The following is a 23514-nucleotide window of genomic DNA, read 5'->3' on the forward strand; positions in this document are numbered from 1 at the left end:
TTTTAACCTGCTTTGAAAAGGAAGACTTAATATACGTATTAGGCACAAAAGATAGGATGAAGTTTAAAAATTTTGAGAGAAATCACCCCAAATTAGAGCTATGCGTAACATTAACAATAAATGCACTAACATTGACCTATATATCCAGGAAAAAAGAGGAAACTTGAAAATTTGTTTATAACTACAACGTCTATTTTGATTGTTAGAAAGTTTGCCGGACGGAAATAGGTTAACATTCGTGAAATCTGCCTTAACTACTTTGATAGCGGGCGAGCTCCATGCAGTCTGCCACCCGCATTTCACAAATAAGTAGAGGGTTGCATACCATGGATATACAAGTCGTTTGAAACACTCGATTGCTGCAACGATGACACCAAAGTAACTCTTTAGAAGAAGTGCACCAAAGTAACACTTTCGCTTCATAAAGAACATAGATTTTCCGGCAATATAAACAGAATAACTACTGTAACACAGAAATCCAAATAACGCTTCCTAATTCAAGTTGGCTCGAGACTGGATATGCTTACGGTAAAATTAATTTACAGGGTCAATCAGGGCTAACCTTGAATATTTTACGGGGAAGTAGAGGAAGAAATTTTAGGCATTTGAAGTCTCATGACAATATAAACGGTATCCTTTATCAGCGAGCAATGGCAACGCATACATTTTTACACATATATTTAGTATGTAATATGGAAAAAGTAGGTATGTTACATAAATTACCGAGATGATTTATATTTAAATTTTTTGAGGTTTTCGGTGACAGTATACCTATACTGACATGGCAATTCTCGCACGTGAAATAAGTTATAAATCCTACATTTGGTGGACATTTCGACGAGAATTGGCAGTTCGATAAAAGCATAATGTTACCTGGTTTTCTTCTCGAGTAACTGAATGCTATTTTATATAATTGGTACATCTATAACCAATCCATAAAAGCTAGCTATCGACGATTACTATATTTCACAACAATTAATACATACACTTTATAATGCAGGTAGCTACTTGAAAGGCTATGGAATTTCAGAAGTCTTGTAGAAAAAAAAAACATTATCGTCAAACAAAAAATAATAAAATATACCGAAAAGAATTATTTTTCACATAAAAGAATAATTTTCTGACTTTCGCTCACCATGAAGAAAATATCCACCAACAAACAGGTACGTGGGTCCGAAAAGAAATACACAAATATGTTATCTTCCAGGAACAAATATCTGATTCATCACTTAAATTACTTTTTTCATATTTTCATGGTACGGGAAAAAATTTATAACTGTTGACGTTGTCATAGTCCCATAGCTACGGAGTATGCTACTCCACTCCTTGTGGCTCTTTTTCTGATGACTGCCCAACAGTTGCATATATTTCTTAGCTCATTCATTCTTACCAAGTGGTTCAGATCTGAGACTCAAGCTGAGTTTGAGGTGGAGTTTGTATTTTAGAAACTAACTTCAACTCAATTGACCTGAGCTGGAGAAATTCTGGTAACGTAAAAATTTTCAAAATAATACAACGGCTTGAACTCTAGTCAGACATGATATCCCGATAATATAAAAAAACAAGCATTACTGCTGCACAATAGCACACGTGGAAGTATTTTGGAAAGAGAGGTTTCATAATAAGACCCTTGTAATGTCCGAAATCGAGAATTATAATTCTCCTTCGGATATGAATGCGGGCAGCCGGACAATGTGGTCCCTCATCTCCGTTGAAAAATATTTTTCATCTTCAAAATTGGAATTGCAAACAATAGGAAATGAGGACACGTGAAAATCCTTGATTTTTCGACGGAGGACAAGGACTGTACGCCACAGAGACCTCGCTGTGATTCCTCATCTCCCTGCCAATCGAGAAAGGCTATTTCCTGAGCCTCCCCTCGCTATCCTGCGCACCAACTGATCTTCAATGACGACCAACACTCGGTATATTAAATGGCTACATAATAATACTCGCGGCTGAGCTTAAAGCCACCGAGTGCGTCCACCGGGTTGCGGATGGTGGGTCGACCTTTAGATATAGAGGTTAACAGCGAGACAATCGAGTTCTCTCGTCGAATAAGCAGTTGTGGACAAAAAGCGGCGGTGTTTCTGAGGGGTTATTGGGCTACCCTTGGTAAGGTAGGCCATTTAAATGATACCGAAACCTGTGAAGATACCGTGACTTGGCGACTGGGGGCCGCCAACAATTATGCCTCTCATCACCCGGGGGAGAGGGCAGCAGCTGTTCTTCACATGGAGAAGGTGGAGACCATACTGGTCGGTACAGCGACACACATTTCACTACGGGCGTGGTAGCATTTACTATAACGGCTGTAGTGCTGCGATGTGGACGGCAAGGGGAAACCACCACATTATCATCCCGAGAAGTCGCAGCTACTCCACTCAATTTATATACGTGATTAGCTGATAGGAGAACTGAGTGGAGAGCTGCGTCAAACCAATCCTAGGATTGTTGACCAGTGATGATGATATAATAATAATAGTAATAATAATGAATATACAAAAACGTTTACTGTCGTGGACCCTCAAGGTCCTTAAGACTTAATAGAAATAAAAAATTAGCTTGCTTTTACAATTAGGAAACAATAAAAAAATTCGAAGAACTTCAATAGACATATTAAATTCCACAGAAACTAAATAAAGCCATCCATATTGCAATAACAACTTTCAATAAATGCACAAATAGACCTGAAACAAGGAATAGTGTTTTATCGGGAGAAGAATGAAAATTGAGAAAGATAAAATGTAGGGATGGTCGGATCGGATACATCGGATCCAAAGTCGCGGAAGACATCGGATCTGGATCCGAAATTTTAAATACCTAATAGTTTCAGTGAATCCAACGGTGGAAACGGTGGAAAGAGTTCCGATTCTATCTTCGAATGCTCCGTCGCATGCGATTCATGAACCGTTTTGTTTGAAAGCTCTCGCAGAGGTTACGTAGGAGAATTTCAGCCGTGAAAAATAAAAAAGGCAAAATTCGACTGGCACATAGTGTGACTCTTCCCAAGAGAATGAACAATCATGGGGGGAATCTCAGCGTCAGGAATTAGAAAATGCATTTGGATTCGAAAATATCCGATCCGAAAGATCCTGCTCCGAAAATCAAGGATCCGATCCGAATCCGGATCCGAGAAAAATCCTGGATCCGTCCATCCCTAATAAAATGGGGAAAGTTCAAAAGTATAGAAAGTACAAAAGAAATAAATGACCGAAGTGATATAAATCAAGAGTTTTAGAAGAAAAATACGTTATAGTTATTCGTAAAAACAAATACCCTTAGAAGGAGGTCTGCAGGTGAAATTTATTTGATCCCTCACGTGGCGCCACCAGTTTGAAAAACCTCGAAGTAAGGGACAAAGCGGGGTTGGGGAAGGGTTCGGGGAGATCTTCCTGTAGCGCCCCCGGCACCGCTGGAGCGGAATCACAGACGAAAAACCCCAAGTCCCCTCTCTCGCACCCCCACCCCCCCGCTGAAGAGAAAGGACCGAGTCTTGGCGATAAAGAGGTCCGGCGGACGGGTCCAGCTTCCTTCCTGCAGCAGCAGCGATCTTATTGCGTAAACCCTCAGTCCCCCAGGAGAGAAAGGTGCGCGGGAGAAATGGGTCGATGCGATAGACACGGAGTCAAATGTACCTACGCAAGCTGAGGACCTTAAATTTTTTTACCTGTTTTTTTTTTTTACGACCTAAAAATATGTAAAAGGGGTTTCTGAATTTTCGTATCAAGATTTTCACAGTTTTTTTTATCAATGCTGTTGGTTGCTTTCGGGAATTGCTGCGTATCCACATATTTTCTTACTCAACGTTTCACTCCTACTAGGAGATTTTTCAAGAGAATGGGAGGGAAACCGCAACGCAACGCATGTTTGGTAACTGTGGTTAGCAGTTAAGTACCTGATGTTCAGCTGTTGCTGGCAATCGGCTCTCGGCAATTTGCGTGATTGGCGGTAATGAGTCTACATGGCTATTTGTGTGTTACTGTGTAGGGTGAGTGATTGCTCTTCTTGATCTGTAATATTTGAAGAGTGGGTTTTCTTGGTAATTCCAGATTGGTGTTAATAGTGTATTTTGTAGGGAGTCTTCAAAGGGTTTTGCGGTGTCATGTAGGAATTGTGGTATCGTTTTAATGTGAAGGTTGCCATGTATATATGTATTGCGGACGTACCAAGGTGCGCCTGTGATTGTCCTTAAAGTCATCTACCGATTCGATCGATGGATTTTTCTTCCTAATAGGAAAATCCACTAGAATTGATAGAAAATTAATTGCGTGTGCCTGGTTTCGCTATTTAGTGGGCCCTTTTCGCTCTGTAGCGTTAAGGTGTTTTTCCCCGTCCCCTCCCTTCCGCTCCTATCCTTCCCCAGAGGCGTCGGCGGGCTCCCATCGCGGCGGCGCCTCTATCCTTTTTCCTTCCTCTCCAGCCCCTCCCCGGGTGATTGGGCGCATAATCCACGGGCTTGGGTCCCGGCCCCGGTGTATTGTATCCTAGAGAGGGTTCACCTAGAACCCTCATATTTCCTGTCCTTAAAGCCCGGTTTTGGAGGACTTCAAGTTTGTGTAGGTGTGTACGTGCGATTGAGCCCCTAGCGGGGTAACCGTACGTGAGTATGGGTCTAATCATGGCTGTGCAGAGGACCCTTTTTGTTTGGAAAGCTAAGTGCGGGATTTTTAAAAGGGGGTGTATGGGAGGGAAACCGTTCTCGTCCCGAGCTTATATAGGTTTCGTTACCCCATTGTTGCCCCGATTTGAATTTTCACGGAAGGCGAGAGCCGTTATTCTCTTGAAAACGCTCCCAGTCGGAGGAGTGAAACGTCGAGTAGATAATATTACCTACGCAGCATTTCCCCCTATACCGACAAAAAAAAAACATACAAAATATGTTGAAAGTAATTTAACATTTTTACGGTACGTCATAGAGAGAGATTACACTCTGTAAAATAAAAAAATAAAAACGTTTATATTTTTGCAGGAATAAAAAAGAAAGAAAAAAAAAAACAACGGCTGCAAGTGCTTGGTGAGACACTTCTGTTCACAGGAAGGTAGGGGGAGGGTGGTGGATCTGGGGAGATTTTTAAATATATTTTTCTTACTTTATTCCAGAGTCGACGGAGAGAAACCTTGAATGAGCCACGGGGAATGTGACGGCGAGGCGACAATAATTCCCTCGTCTTATTATTCGTCGTCTCGGCATTCAGAAGAAGGGTTGGGGGGGGGGGAGAAGGAGTCTCGCCTCGTTGCCATGATACATTTATCGAACAATATGATCACACACGCACAGCAAGAGGAGGAAAAAAACACTTTCCAATTTTCGTACGAGGGAAAAAGTTTTTGATGAAAAGAAAATCTATCGCAGCGGACGAGAAAAAGCGGTCCAATGTGAGAAAAAGAAACGAGGAAGGTTTATTGAAAAAAATTAAAATCAGATTAAAATAAGTGAAGGTCGAATTTTTAATATCATACGCATCACACCGTACTGGTATGCAGTTTGATATCAAATCGATCGACTTTTCAAATTTCATTAGAAAAACAGATCTAGTTATGGAATGATTGAGATCTTGAACCATTTCTTTGACTCAAATTGAAAATAGAGTGGCTTGAAGCCTTTGGCAACGACAAAAAAATCATTTTCATCGTTGCATTAACGATAAATTCAAAGAAAAAGACAAATGCATTGCGAGTTGCCAAAACTTTAGAAAAAAGTCCTCGGATAGCTCTATTTAACCACCTAAATTATAAAAATGGACATATACATATATAATACAATTTAGAGGAAAAATCAAATATCAATCATGGCTGACATGAATTTACCTAAAAGAATATGATACCTTGGCAAGAAAATCTTTAACCAATATTTTTTCATGAGCATCCAAAACTTCCCAAGACTCAGACCAATTTATCTATGACATGGCCAAGAAAATAAATGAATATTTTCCTCACGAAATTTCAAAACTTGCACCTATTTCTGAGTTCGTCTTGCCATTCAGAGGGCAGGGGAAGGAGTCACGCCTAGCTGCTAAGAAACCTATCGAAATTATGACCCGGCACGCATTGCAAGGAGAAATAAGTCAAAACGCTTTTTATCTTGTACGATAGAATAATATCTACGGAAAGAAAATGTATCGCAAAAATGAAGCAGTTTTGAAAAAAATAGAGGAGATCAGAATAAATTTGGTCATATCAGACAAACCACATGTTTAGCCAGATAGCAATCTAATCATGTAACTTTACAACGATTTACATAGTTAAATACATTTCAAGACTAGCTATGGCATGATGGAGTAACTTACTTGTTTATATGTCTCATCTGTAGAAAAGTCTAGCTTGACGTCTTCGAAATTAACCAGAAAAACCACATAGGGCTACATAAAAGGAAATCGTGGAGATGAGGTCTAACATGCATTGCGCATTGTCGAGACCTTTCCGTATGTTCTCAAGATACTGTATGAAATCGTCTAATATGGGGGAAATGGACATGTCTTCAAGCTCTAAATAGACTGTAAGCCATTACGAATGACACCAATTTACCAAAACAAAAAAAAAATATGGCGAACTTTGCTGGAAAAAAAAATTAACGAATAACTTCTTACGAAATTTCAAAACTTCCAATTATATCCACGTCTTTATTGGCGCTGTCGTCGAGAGAGTAGTCGCGCCTCGCTGCTATGAGACATGTATCGAACGTACATGACCAGACACGCATTAGATGAAGAAAAAATTGAAAACACTTTTCAAGTGGCACGTGGGAGAAATTTATACGGAAAGAAAAACCATCACAGAAATCGGAGGAAAACTGTGAAGGAGTTAATAAACTTTTCTCCGGTTTTCGCGCGGGTGAATGAAATCTATTACCCATTTTTCTGATTAATCTAGGAAAAATAGTATCTTTACTTCTATGGAACATATTAGAAGAGTCACTAGTGGAGAGGATGTTGAAAACAGTGTTAGACGGAATATGAGGTAAAAGAGGGAGAGGAAGGAAAAGAATAGGATTTTCAGATAGAATGAAAGCGAGAAGGCTTTATTTTGAATAGGGTATAGTTTCCTTCATCAAAGTAAACGAAATGCATTGATTGCGATTCGTTACCCACCATTAGTGTATTCATAATATACAAATTATTTGGTTTTAGAAATACCGGTTTAGACGAAGGGCAATGGTCAATTTTAACCTCATTTGAAAAATACCAGATTGGCGCCCATGCGATGCCACTCCACGTGACGTCACAGGGACCTAGTTTCTATACGAGTAGATAAGAGTTTTGCATCGTCTGAGATTACCAATGCATGCATGAGGCACAAACTTCAGGGAAACATCTCTTTATAATCACCCATTAGAATAACCCAAGTTCGGAAAGTTTCCTTCGTTTGATAGGGTAATAATAATCCTTATTTAAGCCAAGCACTACCTGCTAGCAGGGTACTCTGCTACCTGCAAGCAGCCTGCATCGCAATGGCGCACACATCCTCGCCCCAAGGTCACCTCACACGGCGACAGCTGGAACCACGGACTTTTCTCATCATTCCTACTTAGCCGTCGCGTTTTCGCGCGCTTGAAAATTTTCACTTTTCGTTTAATCGCGAAAAATATATATCGTCATTTAAAAATCTAAAAGCTTGAATTGCGTACTCCAGGAGTACTAATCTTTCGATTAAGGCAATAAAAAAATAGGAAACCACCCTATTGAAGAGGGAAGTCCATGAAGGGAGGGAGGACTGCAAGAATACTTCGTAAATACTCCATGGAAACATACCATAATCGGTGGAGTACTTCAATAATGATAATGAACATAACTAATAATATCAGCAAGTTGCCAGTTGAGAAAACTATTATTTCCTTTCGAGAATTTCTTTCTTCGGATCGAAGTAATTGTCATATCGAGCACACAATTACAACATGTGGTTTCTGTTCGTTATCCACCGCTCCCTTAGCACGAGTGCGTCAAAGTTACTCGCCCACTGCTTGACGACTTCCACACCGGAGTGCTTTTTCGAATAGCATGCTTTCCGTGTTCGCAGTGACAGAGAAAAATACAGATAAGATCCCACTGCGCAACTGAAGTCTCAGCATGGGGTACTGACGCTATTGATGGAGGTCTCAGCGGCCAGATGGTTGGATGGGAATAACGAAATCATTTTTAGTCTCCAGCTTAGTAATATCACTTGTCAGTTGAGAAATTCCCGTGATTCCCACTCCAGGGGGCCAGGGTTCGGGGCTTCGTCATGGCAGTTTATTTTGTTGCCTTCATTGTGATCATACGGCGTCAAGTTATTCATTAATTTTAATTGCAGCAAGCATAGACATGAGACAATTTTTTTAATCATCATAATGGCGTTTAGGTATTGAAGCAGCGTCATTTCAAACGCGGAGAAATGAAGGCTACACTTGCGACTCTCCTAAAAAAATATACCGAAAGATCAACGGGGGGCTGTAACAGTGGCTTTTTTTTCCGAAGAAATGACATTTGTTGGTGGGCTTCTTGTTATTATATTGGAAGGGCTACGGAATATTTTGGGAACAAAATAAACTGCCATGACGAAGCCCCGAACCCTGGCCCCCTGAGTGGGAATCACGTACGCTACCACTGCCCCACCTAACCTGTCTGCAGAGTATTGCGAAATTTTAGAATTATATACGGCTTGTGAAAAATACCGCATGAAAATTAATTAATTACAGCCAAACTAAGGTCCATTCAACGGAACCACTACTAGTTCAGAGATATGTTCACCACTCATAATGCCATAAAAAATACGGCACTGAAAAAGGCGGAGCAAGGTACGTGGTCTCCCCTTGTAAGCTGAATATTAAAGATTTCCACCGTATCACGCCGGACACTCTATCTTTAATTTTTAGTCTATTTAAGTTTTAATTTACCTTCAAACTTCCATTCTTTTTCGCGTCGTTAACTGCCTGAACGCTCATCCATTGGTTTTTAGAAACGTGACGTCAACTTGCACACAACTTAAATGATGAGTTAAAATACAGTGCTTACGTTGTAATGATCTCCACAGCAGCGGAGATGCGATAATGGAGATGCCATCAGCTTCATTTCCCTTCGAGCGGCAATCATCCACTACGTCATCACCAATTCAATCATCACCTGGAATTTCCTAGTACTTTCATCCATAGTAAAGAATTTCTCGAACAAACTATTCATACACTTGTGACTGCGTACAAAGTCACTTGTTCCTGCAGTGCTTTGAAATTTGTCGTCGCTGACCAGCGACAAAATAAGGGTTTTTCACTCCGACAGTGGCTTAGTGAGTACGACCCTCGCCATATGTGCCACAGTGTGGACTTGTGACGTCAACATCTTCTCCGGTAAAACCCATCCCGAAGTTCGCTCTGAGAAAATGGCTTGGTGGTGGAACTGCTTAACACTCCTGACCGGCAATCGGGAGATCCGGGCTCGAATCCCGGCTAAGTCAAATATTTGTTCATGGCGAACTTCATCCTTTGGTGTATTTTACTTCAAGAGGGTTCAAATCGAAAAGTACAAATTGAAAATTCTTTGATAACTCGAAAGAGAACAACAAAAATAAACGAAGGCCAAAGACGTGTACTCTCCTTGTTATATGTGCAAGCTGACGTCACACGCCGAAAAGCATGGAGGTTGCGTGTTTAAGTGCAATTGACACTTAACAGTAAATATGTAATTGAAGATGTCTTCGGTAGACGTAAGATTAGAAAATCATTAATTAATTATAATTTTTGGCTGGCATAGATTTTTTGACGCTTTTCTCCAAAAGTGAGTTGATACACCATTGGCCACTTAATGTAGACAGACGAAGACCTTTACGAATACATAGCCAGCCTTAAATCTGATAGTTAAACTTCGCAAAGTATGTTTACCCACTGCAAATCTCACAAGCAGCCATTAATAACCAGAGGCTTAGGGGAATATCTGCGGCTCGTTTTTATTAACAGTGAAATAACTTCATGAATTCTAAAATTGTGTTCTCTTTGTATGGTCGGTCCGTTAAAACAATAATTCTTTCATTCTAATATCTAATAACGTCTAAGGGAATTTATTCACCTTAATCAGGGCTTACTTTAGGTGTTTTTATGTAACACTCATTAAATATCTGAATAGTTTGAAGACCGAACTGGTTTGTTATAAAAAATAACAATGCATAGCAACATAACAACATAATAGGTAAAAGTAAATATTTTTTATTTTAACTAACTAACACAACAGAGAGAATTTAAACAAGTTTAAACAAGTTAAATAAGTGGTTGATAGATGATGAAATATATTATAAATTCCGCTAAACATAAAATTCGAACACTGCTGGTCATACGTCACCAAACTCAAAACATAGCCAAACTATGTAAGCAAGCGGAATTAAAACAGCATCTGGAGATGTTTCCGGAGACGACTATACAGAAAGAAAAAGATTGTTCCGTGGGTAAATATGACAGATAATTATTTAGGCCTCCAATCCCTCCCGCTGAGAATCAACGGTATTTTTTAATGGCTTGAATTACTTTGTTTCCCAATATTTTACAAATCGTTTCAGGTAAGATTATAACAATTAATTTATATTGCCTCAAAATATATTTATTCCCTTGAGGCACCTTAAAACTCCAACTAATAAATAATATGTAATGGAAAAAATGCAACACTTCTGACCTGAATTGCAATAATGTTAGTCAAAACAAATACGAAGTATAAATCGACATAGACACTCATACCAGAAGAAAACAAAATTAAAAATCAATATGTGAATATTATACAAGGTACACCTTAATGCGAAGAAGATTTTTAACAATACATCGAACATTCATCATTCATCATCAATCTTGCGTTCGTACATAAACATTCTTGAAAGCAGATAAGTTTCAGAGCAATGGACATACTATTGGTAAATTGACGTAACATCGAAGGAACGAATTCCAAAGCACAGACAAGAAGGCAACAGGCCACTCTGTTTACATTACGGGCTTTTTACAGCGAAACTATGCACACCTGAAATGGAACTAGGAGACTAGAGCGTACATTGCGGACAAGGCAAAAGACAAAAAGCGTGTAAAAAAAAGAAGCCACTCCGACAAGCAGATTTAGGCAAGCGAAAGCGGATTAGGGGAGGGATTGACGTCAACAATCCAGAGTATTCATTGATTACACCATAGAGGTCTCTGAAGAGGGCTGTAGTGCATAAAAATGAACTCAGCAGAACTGTTTACCATTGCGGCCGCCGCCATAGTGGTCTACCTTTTTGTTATTCTCCCGAAAGTGGTTCGTGTTGAATAAATCGTCAATTTTTCTGTAATCCGATGCTGACGAAGCACTCAGATTGTAACTTAATATTATACATCTCATAAATATCATGCTTCAACCTTAGAATGAAGATAAAAGTAGGGCCGGGTAGCTTAGCACCCTATTCGGTGAGCACGTGTACCCATCATATGTGTCACGTGATGAGGGAAAATCACAAACCAATGAGCCCCGATCGAAGATTTAGGCCAATATAAAAATTTAATAAAACACATTAAAATTAAATTTACCCACCAATCAAAAATCACTCAGCTTCCCTTTAATGATTTCTATAGGTATCCAAATCCATAGAAATAGTTTATCACATGCTCATCGTATGCAAGTCACGCGACTCAATACGACGTTACTAATGAGACGCTTGTGGTATGATGGGACCGAAGTAGTGACGTCACCCGCCCTTTACAAATCCTTACTCAATGTCTTACGTATATTTTGAATGCATGTGTACGCCTGGTCGCTAAGGTTAGTTTATATTGATGGAATCGGGAAAAAATGATAAATTTCTATATAAAAATCATAGTTACCTGAAGTAAACCCAGATTTAAGCAAATATGAACAAAATAATTTAATACATTCAATGGTTTCCGGCTCAACTGTGTGGAATTTGAAGTTCACAAATTACGATTTTTTTGTAATTGAAAATGGCCTCTTGAGGTTGAAACATGTCGTACTAAAAAAATAAAATCCTTGGAAGAAAACGAAGTCGTTTTTTCATTTGTGAAAATAATTAAATACAACACTCCTATCCCCGCCCAAAGATACAAATTTCCCCCGAATATTTCGAGAGTAGGGCTTCAACCAAGGTAGAACAATATGGCGGAGCTGCAAAGAGTGGGAAGAATAGTTCCAAAAACCTCCACGGATTGAAGCATGCGAGCAAAGCGCGTGGCACACACACACACAAGCACAGCCGTGTCTCTCCACTATTGAGGCGAAGACGGAATAAACCACTTACCGTCGCTATCACTGTCGGACGCATCCATTTTGTCGACCATACTCCGATCCACTCTTAAACCATAAAACCAGTCAGAGGAGGAGTGGGGGGAGTTGGTTGACAGTCAACGTTTTTATGCAATCCAACACATCTAGAACAACAGGTATCGGGGGTATGGGGAAGGGGGGGACCATTCAAGAAAACAAAACACCACTACCGAAAAGTAAGACATATCGTAGGGAAAATATATTTAAAAAATGTGTAATGCCAGTCTTACCCATAAAAAACCTGGACATTTCTGTAAACAAAATGGGGTACATTAAAAAGTTGAATATAGTCAAGTTAGTTTCATTTTGTTTAAAAGCAACTGCAGCCCATAATTGTGCATGTTAACTGAGCTTTATTCACGTTCTGCAAAACTTAGTCCCAGCTCAAGCGATAAGCCCAAGATTGATAAAGCACAAAAAAAAACGTTTTTCATGAAAATAAAAATAAATGGTAGGCGCATTGAAGCATGAAGGGTAATTTGAAAACCGCACCATAAGAAATCACAATTTCTCTACACATATTTATCATTTGGTTTAAATGAAAGCCTTATTAGGTCAGTAATGTCAATAATTGAGCGACATAAATATCAGGAGGGTGGAAAATTACAACATTTCGTTAGTCGACAGTAATCTAAATTTTTTTACTTTATACACAGGGGCTACTGCGGCCGTGGGCTGCGATAATAAGGAAGATATGAATTTTCCCTAATTCTCGCGGAAGCATGATCTCCGAAAGGAATTCCATATCAAGGAAATCAATTCAGTGGGACGCGTACATTGCTGATAAACCATAGCATATTCTAAGTTTATCCTAAGAGCAATAATAAAGCATTAAATTTCATCACGCGAACAAATTACAAAAATTAGTAGGCGTATGAAAAATGTTAAATTAGTACGAAAAATTACTTTAAGCAATGAAAAACTAAACTATGTTAGTTCAGTAGTTAGATGACAAAACCAGCTCAATGAAAGACTAACTCCAAACCACGATACGGAGGACTGTGTCATGTTGGCAAATCTGGTGATTGCGTCGCATGCCTTTAAGGATAACTATCGTAATGTACATTATTAATTTCTCCTGAGAAATCTCAATTAGAAACCTCTTCTGCCATGCTATCTGCGCATGGCGGGCATGTAATGCTATTTTACTATAAGTTTTTGCGACTGTAACTGTGGCCAAAATGCGGATGTCATGCCTATTCACAAACATGATATAAACTGTGAATTCTGCAACCCTTGTATATTTGATATCAAGGGCTCGCATTGAGCGACAGATTAACTTCAAAAATTAAAAAAAAAAAAAAAAAAAACTTATTGCCGGAAATATTAATTCGTAATTTTAATCCTTGAAATTCATTCAATTCGAAGCCTGATTAGCAACAAGTTTGTTTATGCTTTTAAGTGTTGTGATAATATGAGTTTCATTCCAGCTAATGGGTAGTTTTTATATGAATATTTTCCAGCGGTCATCATAAATTCGTTTTTGCATAGGGCTACTTAGGGCAAACGGCTACATAGGCAAGAAAACGCATTTAGGAGATCACTTGGGGAAAAATATATACCAATTCACACTGGATCTTGATACCTAGCTATAATCAAAACGACATAGACGGTACGGGAGACTAAGCAACATCTTAATAACACTTAAATAGTATCAAGCATAAATTAATTTATATTTAAATTCATAGCATAAATATGAAAAAATAGCATGTATGAAAACATTCGTGCAGGTCAAAGCTTAACTGAATGCGTGTCATTAAAATTCCCTTTTGGAATAAAAAGGGGAAAACCAATAAGTATATCAAGTACAAACTATTCTCAGTCCCTAAATTGAAGGTGTCTGAAATTTAGAAAATAAAAGAGATATTCTATGAAACGGAAAGGTTAATTTAAAAAGGCATCCTTTGTTTCAGCGGAAACTAAATCAAGGGCATTTCAAGATTAAGACTTTAACCCTCAATTGGAGGTAGTGATGCGACGTTTGAATGGGCGACAATTGTCATCAAATCACTGAACCACGCTAATGCATCTCCAAGAGAAGCCAAGAAATTGCGCATCTGGCCATATTGAAAAGGACCTCCACATTTGCGCCCAATTTAAATGCATGGAAAATGCGCAACTTATAATTTTTTGCTCTCGCGCTTCAAAGTTTGCAACTCGGAAGGTAGATTACTTAGATTCCATGCGACAGTTTCACCGCACAAAATGTACTGTTCTTCCAATAAAATTTTTCCCATCTTCCCATGAAAAATATGTCGATACCTACACTGCACAAGCGATCAACAATCGCCCACCGAATCAAATCCGCTCATATAGGAGCCCAGCCATACGCATGCGCTAAGCTCAGCAGTAGCCAGAGCATAAACGCTCACATCCGAAGCTTGGAGACTTAGCATTGTTGGGCTCCATGATTTTATTCGGTGATGATTTGATCCGATTGTTGATCGCTTATGGCGAGAAGGTATCGATATGGGAGTCGGCCATATTTGTTGGACCCGGATGGGCTTCAGCCTGGCTTAAACCAGAAACCAGCACTGTCCAAGTAATTTATCTTCCAATTCGCAAACCTATCTGAAATATATGATCAGAGAAAAAATTAGAAAATTGTGCGACCTCTAATGTATTTTAATGCAGCGCAAATCCGGAGGCCCATCTCAATATGGCCAGATGCGCAATGTCTTGGCTTGAATTGGGAAGGAATTATTACCATTCCATTGTTTACATTCAAACCATTGAGGATGGATTCGATTAATCGAACAATTCGAAACTGGCTATATTTATTGAGCTATCGACACTATTTTCTATCATTTGATTGAGGACATATTCGATTAATCGAACAACACAAAACTGGTTCGATTTAATAAGCTATTAGCACAAATTTCCATTATTTAATTCACGACGGATTCGACTGATCGAAAATTTCTAAAAATAATAGATTTATCGGTACTCTTATCCATTATTCGAAAATTCCATATTTCAGAGACCTTCAGGTAAGACATACAGGATATCGTCATGGTATTCAGAAATTCAGAGACCATCATTTAAAAAATTGGTACTTACCGAATGAGAAGATCCAAGGGCGCCAGATTTCCTTTTTTGTAAAAAAAAGAACTCAAGGTCCGTTCCTCGGCGCCCCTTTTGCTAGAGGAATTCCTTCCAATGATCCAAAGTGAGTGAGTGAATGAGTGAGTGCGATCTGTCTCGGTGTCTAAATCCGAAGTCTAGTACCTCCTATGACATAGGGATTGGTGAGGAAGCCAACAGGGTACGTGCAGAAAGGCCGGAAAAAGGAACAAAACAAAATGAATGAGCTCGGGATGGCAAAGTGAAGGTATTCTTTCATTATGCAGCAAAATAAAATAAATTAGAGTGCCCGGGAGATAATGCCTACGTATTTGAGTGGCAGCCTTAGGAGAGTGACTCACATCTTAATCTTACATGCTTTCGGCTGATTTCAAGGAGGGAGTAGACACAGACTTGGAAAGGGGTTATTACCATTCCATTGTTTACATTCAGACCATTAAGGACGGATTTGATCCGTCTAACTAATGATGACAGATTCGATCAATCGAACAATTCGAAACTGGCTCGATTTATCCAGCTATCGGCACTTTTTTTTCCATTATTCGACTGATAGGAGATTCGATTAATCGAACAACACAAAACTGGCTCCATTTATTGAGCTATCGGCACTATCTTCCATTATTCGATTGACGGCAGATTCGATTAATCGAATAACACAAAACTGGCTCCACTCATTGAGCTGTCAGTACATATAACTAGGCCTTATTTAGTAATAATCTGGAATCAAGCACGAGGCCAGTGGGATCTGGGAGGGTCTCTTTGAAGATCTCAGCCCCCCCAAAAATGTTGCCCCTTACGGTGACTGCCCGCAATATATATGCTGAGGAGACCCTTATGCTAGGGGTACGAATCATCTGGCAATCCATTTTTCGATTTCCATGTCACAATTTCTGCCAATAACGAAATATGAGTTTAACTTTCGGCATTACGCACACCAAATATTAATCTGATTTAATGAAATGCATGGTTTTCAAAATGCGTGCAAATTGGCAACAAAATATCATCGTATCCAACCCACATACCATAAAAGCACCCCTCGATACACACTTCTCGCTACGTGCCGGATTCCAGAACATTACTCAAGTCTTGGTCCGAACTCAATCGACTCAGTTTTAGACTCTACCCCATTGTTGATAAGTTGAGTCCCATTTTAAATCGAATCGCCAAGTTTCAAGATGTCCGCCACCGTCACCTGACGTTTTGAAGTGAAATTTCCTTCGTAAAAATACTTTCAAGGGTGATAATGCACTCCACTCCAGATTTCGATGAGCAGGGGACCCTGAGGAAAAAGAGTTTGGGTAAATATATATTTTTCGTAAAATAGAGTTTTTAATGAGCGGTACACCAAGGCACTAGCATAGACTACCACTAACTGCGGTTATCGTCGCGTTAATGAATTTGTCACAATGGCCACTATAGGAAAATCGACGATCATTTTTGACTCGGTGATAACCTATACGGCTCTTCCGTTGGAGGTATTTTTCATATGAGATGAGACATAATATTTTCATAGGAGATCGTTTTCCTCCGACAACTTGCGAACTCGAAATCAAGTAAACACCCTCAGCCTCCGACCGCATCACGCCTGAGATGGTCGCTGATATTTCAATTCCGATCTAATATTGTTCTGAAGCGATAACCTTGGTTTATGCGCTGTTCAATTCATATGAATACTCTACTTACATTAAAATCTGTACACAAAAAGAAGAAGTGGTATCAGAATTAAAGTTATTTCTATTTCTAAAGCTTTAGTTCATTAAATCATTCAATTTGCACAACAATATCAAAATTTTTAATAATTTAGGGGGTTTCAATGTTACGCTTCACTTCTGGTTGTTGCCAAGCGGCCATTGTTTATTTACTCCTTCGCGTACAGTATCTAATGCTGCCATTTTCGTGCGACACATAGGAGAATCAATGGGGAAAGACTAAAGAAAACGCAAAAAACAAGAACTCAGAGTAACACCATCAAATCATGTTTTCTTATGATCTCTATGGTATATATTTATAATGATCTTAAAGCGGAGACAATGGTGGGGTCAGGTATAGCGAGAATGCGCGGAGTGAGTGACGATTGCGGGGTTAACCACCAGGGGGCAATCCCGGTGGCGGCGACGACTCTCTCGCCTTCAATTGACAAAAGAAGCACGGAACTGACTCGACCGCTATTCCTGGAATTTCGACCTTGACCTCGAAAAACAAATCATGGCGTTGGAAAGAAAATAATAATTAGACCAGAGTTCAAGAGGATGCGTCACTCCCGCTTGATAAATCTTTTCCCTAGCGTAATAATTCTAGAAAGGTAAAAAGGAATTTTTTTCGTGTCATTAATTCAATTGAATCACTTCGCTGTCGTAGCCTTATTGACCTACGAGGCATTAATCACGTAATAATGCAATTGTCAATAAAAAATAAATGCAAACAAAATTTCAATTATTGTTTACAATAGAAGTAAGTTATGCAAGACAAAAATACATTGTTACAGATACTTCTTTTCAATAACTGCACCTGGAGTGTTTACTGATGGGTACACGGAGTAGTAGAACAACGCCTCGTCAACATATACACCTATCTTTTAAACAAGAAAAAACAGCCTCAGTACGTTATCAGAAGTAGAGATACAGGCAAATATTGAGAACGGTCTAAACTACGTTTCCTGAAAATTTTACTACGGCAGCTTAAGTTGTGTGTTCAGAAAATAACGGGATTTTTTTTAATTTAGCAGGTTTGATAAATCCAATTGTCAATTATAAAAAAATTATATTAGTACAAATGACCCAGAATTATGATGTAATTTTTAGCTGTATTCATCATTAACTTTGTCAGTGGCAGCCGCTAAGGTTAGACGTGTTTTTAGTGCTCGATTCACTATTTGCTCATGTATAATTGGCAGTAAACAATATTATAACGATGCCGCGGCCTACACATTCGCCAGACATGGCTCCGCGTGACTTTTTCCTATTTCCAAAAATAAGGAATGCCGTAATGGGCAGTCGATGAACCAGCATAGATGACATTGAAAGAAATCGCAGACAGAGCTATAAGAAACTAAGAGCTAAAAGATATCCCAAAGATCGAGTTTGAAAAGTGTTTCGAGGAATTGTAAGAAGCGCAGACACAAATTTATAACATCAAAAAGGGACTATATTGAGGGTTCAAATATTAAACTTGATAAATAAATAAATAAAAATGAAAGTAGCGTTTTTTTTCTGAACACACCCCTTATAAAAGAATAATACCTAGATCAAGAAGGAAGAGAAAATACAAATGTTCAAGCGGCAGTGACGCGTCCTCTTATGATAGTATGAAAAGAATCTGCCCCGAGCATGAGATGTAAATAATTATACGTCAATGGCGACTTAGATAAAATAAATTAACGGGGAACCGGCAGAAAAAAATAGCGAAAATTAATGTGATGTTTGGTATATTTTAAATTATTAATAGAATAAATACGAAGGTGTAAAGTTTAACTGATGGGAAAATTGAGTGGAGAGCTGCGTCAAACAAATCTTAGGATTGTTGACCAGTGATGATGATGATGACCTCTCCATATGTATATAAGTAATATTGTACCACCATAAATGCAACGTGCAATTTTTTTTATAATTTCACTACGGGTAGGTGGCACTTTTTGTCATAAAAAATTGTATAAATAGAAACTTTGTTTTAAATACCCCATGTATCATTTCCTGTTTAAGAGATGCATAGTTCCCGACGTCCGCCATTACCGATTATTTTCTGCGCACCCCCGACTGTTTCGTAGTGGACCCCCAAGGGGTTGGGAACCGCTGTAGTACTATAGTATGTAATTGAGAAGTTAATTCCAGAAAAGTAATTGATACGGCTGAGAAATACCTAAACTCTACTTAAATACCGTGTTAGATTTAATTGTGAACGATAATGCACCCAAATAACTCAAAAAAAGTTATTAATTTTTTTCTCACGGAAAAAAATACGCGGATCTAACGTTAGATGCTTAATTGCTCATTTTTTATACGTGACCAGGTAACATGTGCTGTTACCTAAGTCGGTGCTTCGAATCCACCGATTTCTTAAGTCATAGGTCATGTTTGTTGGTGACAGGCTTTTTTTTGAGCTCAACGTAGCCACGAAGGCCCGCAGGGGGGCCTTTAGTCGACCTCAACATCTCGTTCATTGCCTTATGGGGAGGAAAGTGTGGTGGAGAAAACACTCGGATTATCCAATATGTCATCTCCGTTCAGGGATTGAAAATAATATTTTTGTGACATACTTCTAACGACATAAATCTTTTAGAACATGCCTTCAACGACAGTGCAACCTTAATAATCCCGCATTGATGTAATCCCACTGGGAATCCAACGTCCGAGAATGGGTGTTTTTCTATAACTCCGAATGAAATAACCACATTCGGAGAGCTTTACGGATATTCAAATGAATCGTTCAATGATTCAGTCATTGCTCGAAAGGCCAACAAGGACATGATGAAAATGAACCATTCACGTGGAAAAGAACCCTCTTAACTGACCCCAGAGTCCTCTGGTTGGCCATTCTCAGCACCACCCGCTCGTAGTTACCTTCTAAACTTCCAAACAATGATAACGTGTTCGGATAAATCTGTGACGTCATCCGAACTTGATCCCAAATTCAGAAATGCAGAATCTAACCGAACTTCACGTATTTATCTGAAATTTATGAACCTGAACTTTTTATTACGATTGAAAAAAACACGGGTGCACATCGCATCAAAAAATGAATACGACACTGCGCATTTCAAACATTTCACGCTGATTTTCCCGTTGGTTCAAAATCGGGCAAACCCCTAGATAATTTTCGCGCGAATTTCACTCACTTCTGAGCTAATTTCTTTCCTATGAATCCCGCCATTGACGTACAGGTAGTGGAATGTCACTATTAGTGCTCTATACGGATATATTGGTAGGAAATGTTTTCTACGAAACGGCCTTTGAACTGGAAATCCATGATGCGGCTCACTCTATTTGACCTAGCCGTTGACGGAGGACGACAGATCAAATCTCAAAATGGCCACGTTAATATCTGTCGTCGAAATCGGGACGTCCAACTGTAATTTACTGAAGCGATACACGTTTGGCATGCCTGTGGCCTTAGTGATGCTCCATATGTCGTTGTCCCCCAAGGCCACTTCAAAGGACACATCTTCGTGTCTGGATGCCAATTCCCCACCAAAAAAAAAAACACGATCGCAATTCCGAGCACACGTGCCGAAACATCGACGGAACGTAATTGAACAGCGCACGATTTTCCACAACCCACCCTCAATTTCTCGGATCATTTGCGATTTGCAAAGCAGTATGAATCTCCCGTGGCCGTTTTCCTTTGATTTGTGGAGAAATCCCGAGGCGAAAAAAAAATAACCAGAATCAAACGCTGGCTTACGGTTACTCAATGAGCCCAACAGAGACATTGCACGGATTCAAGTCCTAATAATAAAATTTTAAGGCTATAGCTACATCTTTGCTTAATGCAGACGAAAGAGAGGCAAGATGAATTCCGAACGGTAATAACATTAATAAGATCAACTCATTTTGGCCGTTCTACCAATGACATGTGATTAAGTTACACGACGCAGAACGAGTGTGATCGAATGCAACTTATATCGTTGTTAAGCTATTAAAATTTTTATTTATTTTTATGAATTCTAATTATTAATCATCATTAATTTTATTTATTTATTATTAGCACTGTAGGTTACATTACATTAATTATCGTTCTAATTACTCAACCAAAGTATAACTTGACAGTTATAACAAAGACTTTAAAATCATTCTCGATACCTCCACATTAATCAATTTATGGTTTTGTTATTTCTGCTTTATGCTGTTATTAGCTACCAAGTTATATATGTTGCTATTTTCGTTTTTGTCGTTGTTATTTATGTAATCTATCACTGTTTTATATATGCGCCAATTTTAAGCGACCACACACGTCGTTGATCACTCTGTAAATTGGTGTCAACCGCTAAGAAAATAATAACTCCTAATAGTTACATCCTAACAAATAAATGCATCATAATACGATATATGCGCAAATGTACAAATATCCCGGATTCAAATCCTAATAATAAAATTTTGAGGCTATAGCTAGATATTTTGCTTAATGCAGACGAAAGAAAGGCAAGATGAATTCCGAACGGTAATAACATTAATGAGATCAACTCATTTTGGCCGTTTTACCTATGATATGTGATGAAGTTACGCGACGCAGAACGTAAATTGTTGTCAACCTGTAAATTGGAGTCAACCGCTAGGGAAAATAATGCATCCTAATTGTTACACCCTAACAAATAAATGCATCATAATACGACATATGTGCAAATGTACACATATCCTACCAAAGTCAGTGATGCTATCATATATCTATAAAAACTAATTTGACATTTGAGATCTGGTTACCACAGATACTCCCACACGCACTCTGATGCTCTCTCTCTACATGGTCCATTCTCCCACGGCGACGTAGTTTAATCTCACTTCACGGCTCTCCGCTAAAGGGAAGAGATGAATTGAGGCTGGGACTCGAATCCAATCCGGTTTGCGGGACGTGTGAACCAACGGATAGAGTGCATACACACACAGGCGACGATTCAGATTGTGTCGCCACCAATGCCTTGCGGCCAACCAGGGAGACTCAAGGATCATTGTTGAATTGTACGACGAAGACCGAAAGTCACAACTGAACCCTAAACAATGGAATGCTATGAATCAACTAATGAATATTTGATTATCTGCGGATCCTGATGGTCGTCGATTTTATGTGATAGTCAATAATCATCTTTCAATTATTCTCTTTTGTTCTTGCTCTTCGATTATTATCGATGTAATCGATTAGAATCGAATGATGGTCATTACTGTCACTTTAAATTAGCAGTATAGTCATAGCACTAAACTCAAAACAATGTAGAGTTGCTCACTATAAACCGCTTAGCGCGGGAGCAGATGAAGCCAGACTGAAAGAACGTCCGGGGCCTCCAAATGTTGTCGACTTCCATGCATTATTTTAAATAGGATTATGCGCAAAATTCCATTGAAAGAATAGTGCATCTTAAAGATAAAACACGATACTATGGGATACAAGTAGTTCATCTTCTAGGTCGCAACCACATCTGGAATGTGTAAGCAGAGAAAAAAATTCGAAGTTGCCCGATTTCCCCTGTATCTAAATGGATCGAAATTGAAGAGGTACTTCTCAAGATGGAAATATATCGGAATATCTTAAAAGGGAAGATAGCCAACCACGAGGCGAGAATGGAATTGACTATAACTAATGACAATGGCGACCCATCTATGAAAAGGCTTCAACATAAAGAAAAGAAATTCGTACACATTTTCAGGTAAGTCTGACGCATAATAATAATCTTAAACGTGGAAAAACTGAAAAGTGATATAAAAACAACCAGATAAGATTGAATAGGGAAGATAAAAATGTTACATCAAATGAAGGTCTATTTCCAATCAACACAGAAAGCATGCAATAATATCGATTACAATAGAGTCACTCTCCCATCATAGTTATACCTTTTCATTAAAAAAAGCACCTAATAATTGTTGCGTGAAAAAAATGCATATCAGGGTGCGTAATATTATCAATAGCAGTAATAAAAACACAAAGTAATAATGTAATATAACTGAAAAGGGAGCTAAGATGCTGAAATGGCTTTTAGGGTTAATATTTTCCACCCTCTTAAAGAATTCAGGAAAACCAAATGAATATATCATATTGCTCCACTTCTATCTGCAAAAGAAATTATTAGTTGAGGCACCAGAAGTAATTAAAATACTTCTTCAGCTACAACACTGCATTATTTCTATTTGAACATGCCAAAAGAGAATAGAGATAAAAATGTCATAAAATTAAGACTAAGATATTGCGAAACTCGTTCATGCACACATTTAGATATATAAAAATAGCAATGGCAGCCAATATTGATATCAAGATAGTAAAAAATAGAGAAATATCAAAGATCATAACAAAAAACATCATAAAACTAATAAATCAGTAAAAGATAAACACGCAGAAAATTTTCTTGAACTAAGTAATACTAACACTATATAAAAATGAAAACACTTTTTTCAATGAAGCATCATATTTTAATTGTAGTTCTGACTCATGAATTCGAAAATGCTACTCAAAATACCTCGTCATCCACAGTTAC

General features: G+C 38.6%; 1 protein-coding gene across 8 annotated transcripts in view; it reads right to left on the bottom strand.

Moving 5' to 3' along the window:
* Window positions 1-23514, bottom strand: part of LOC124166509 (tumor necrosis factor alpha-induced protein 8-like protein) — a 242900-nt gene that overhangs the window by 15156 nt on the left and 204230 nt on the right. For 4 of the 8 annotated variants that reach the window (XM_046544047.1, XM_046544046.1, XM_046544049.1 and 1 more), the window contains one exon: window positions 15318-15488. The exons of 2 other annotated variants lie outside the window; for them this stretch is intronic. Coding sequence is in view for 1 of the 6 variants with exons in the window: in XM_046544044.1 (XP_046400000.1) it covers window positions 12232-12271 (40 nt within the window). In the remaining 5 variants the exon portion in view is untranslated. Of the gene's footprint in view, window positions 1-1135; window positions 1271-12231; window positions 12325-15317; window positions 15489-23514 lie in introns of those variants that run through there. 2 more of the 8 variants (XM_046544044.1, XM_046544052.1) reach the window with 2 other exon arrangements.

The sequence above is a fragment of the Ischnura elegans genome, chromosome 10 (assembly GCF_921293095.1).
Source record: "Ischnura elegans chromosome 10, ioIscEleg1.1, whole genome shotgun sequence".
Classification (NCBI taxonomy): domain Eukaryota; kingdom Metazoa; phylum Arthropoda; class Insecta; order Odonata; family Coenagrionidae; genus Ischnura; species Ischnura elegans.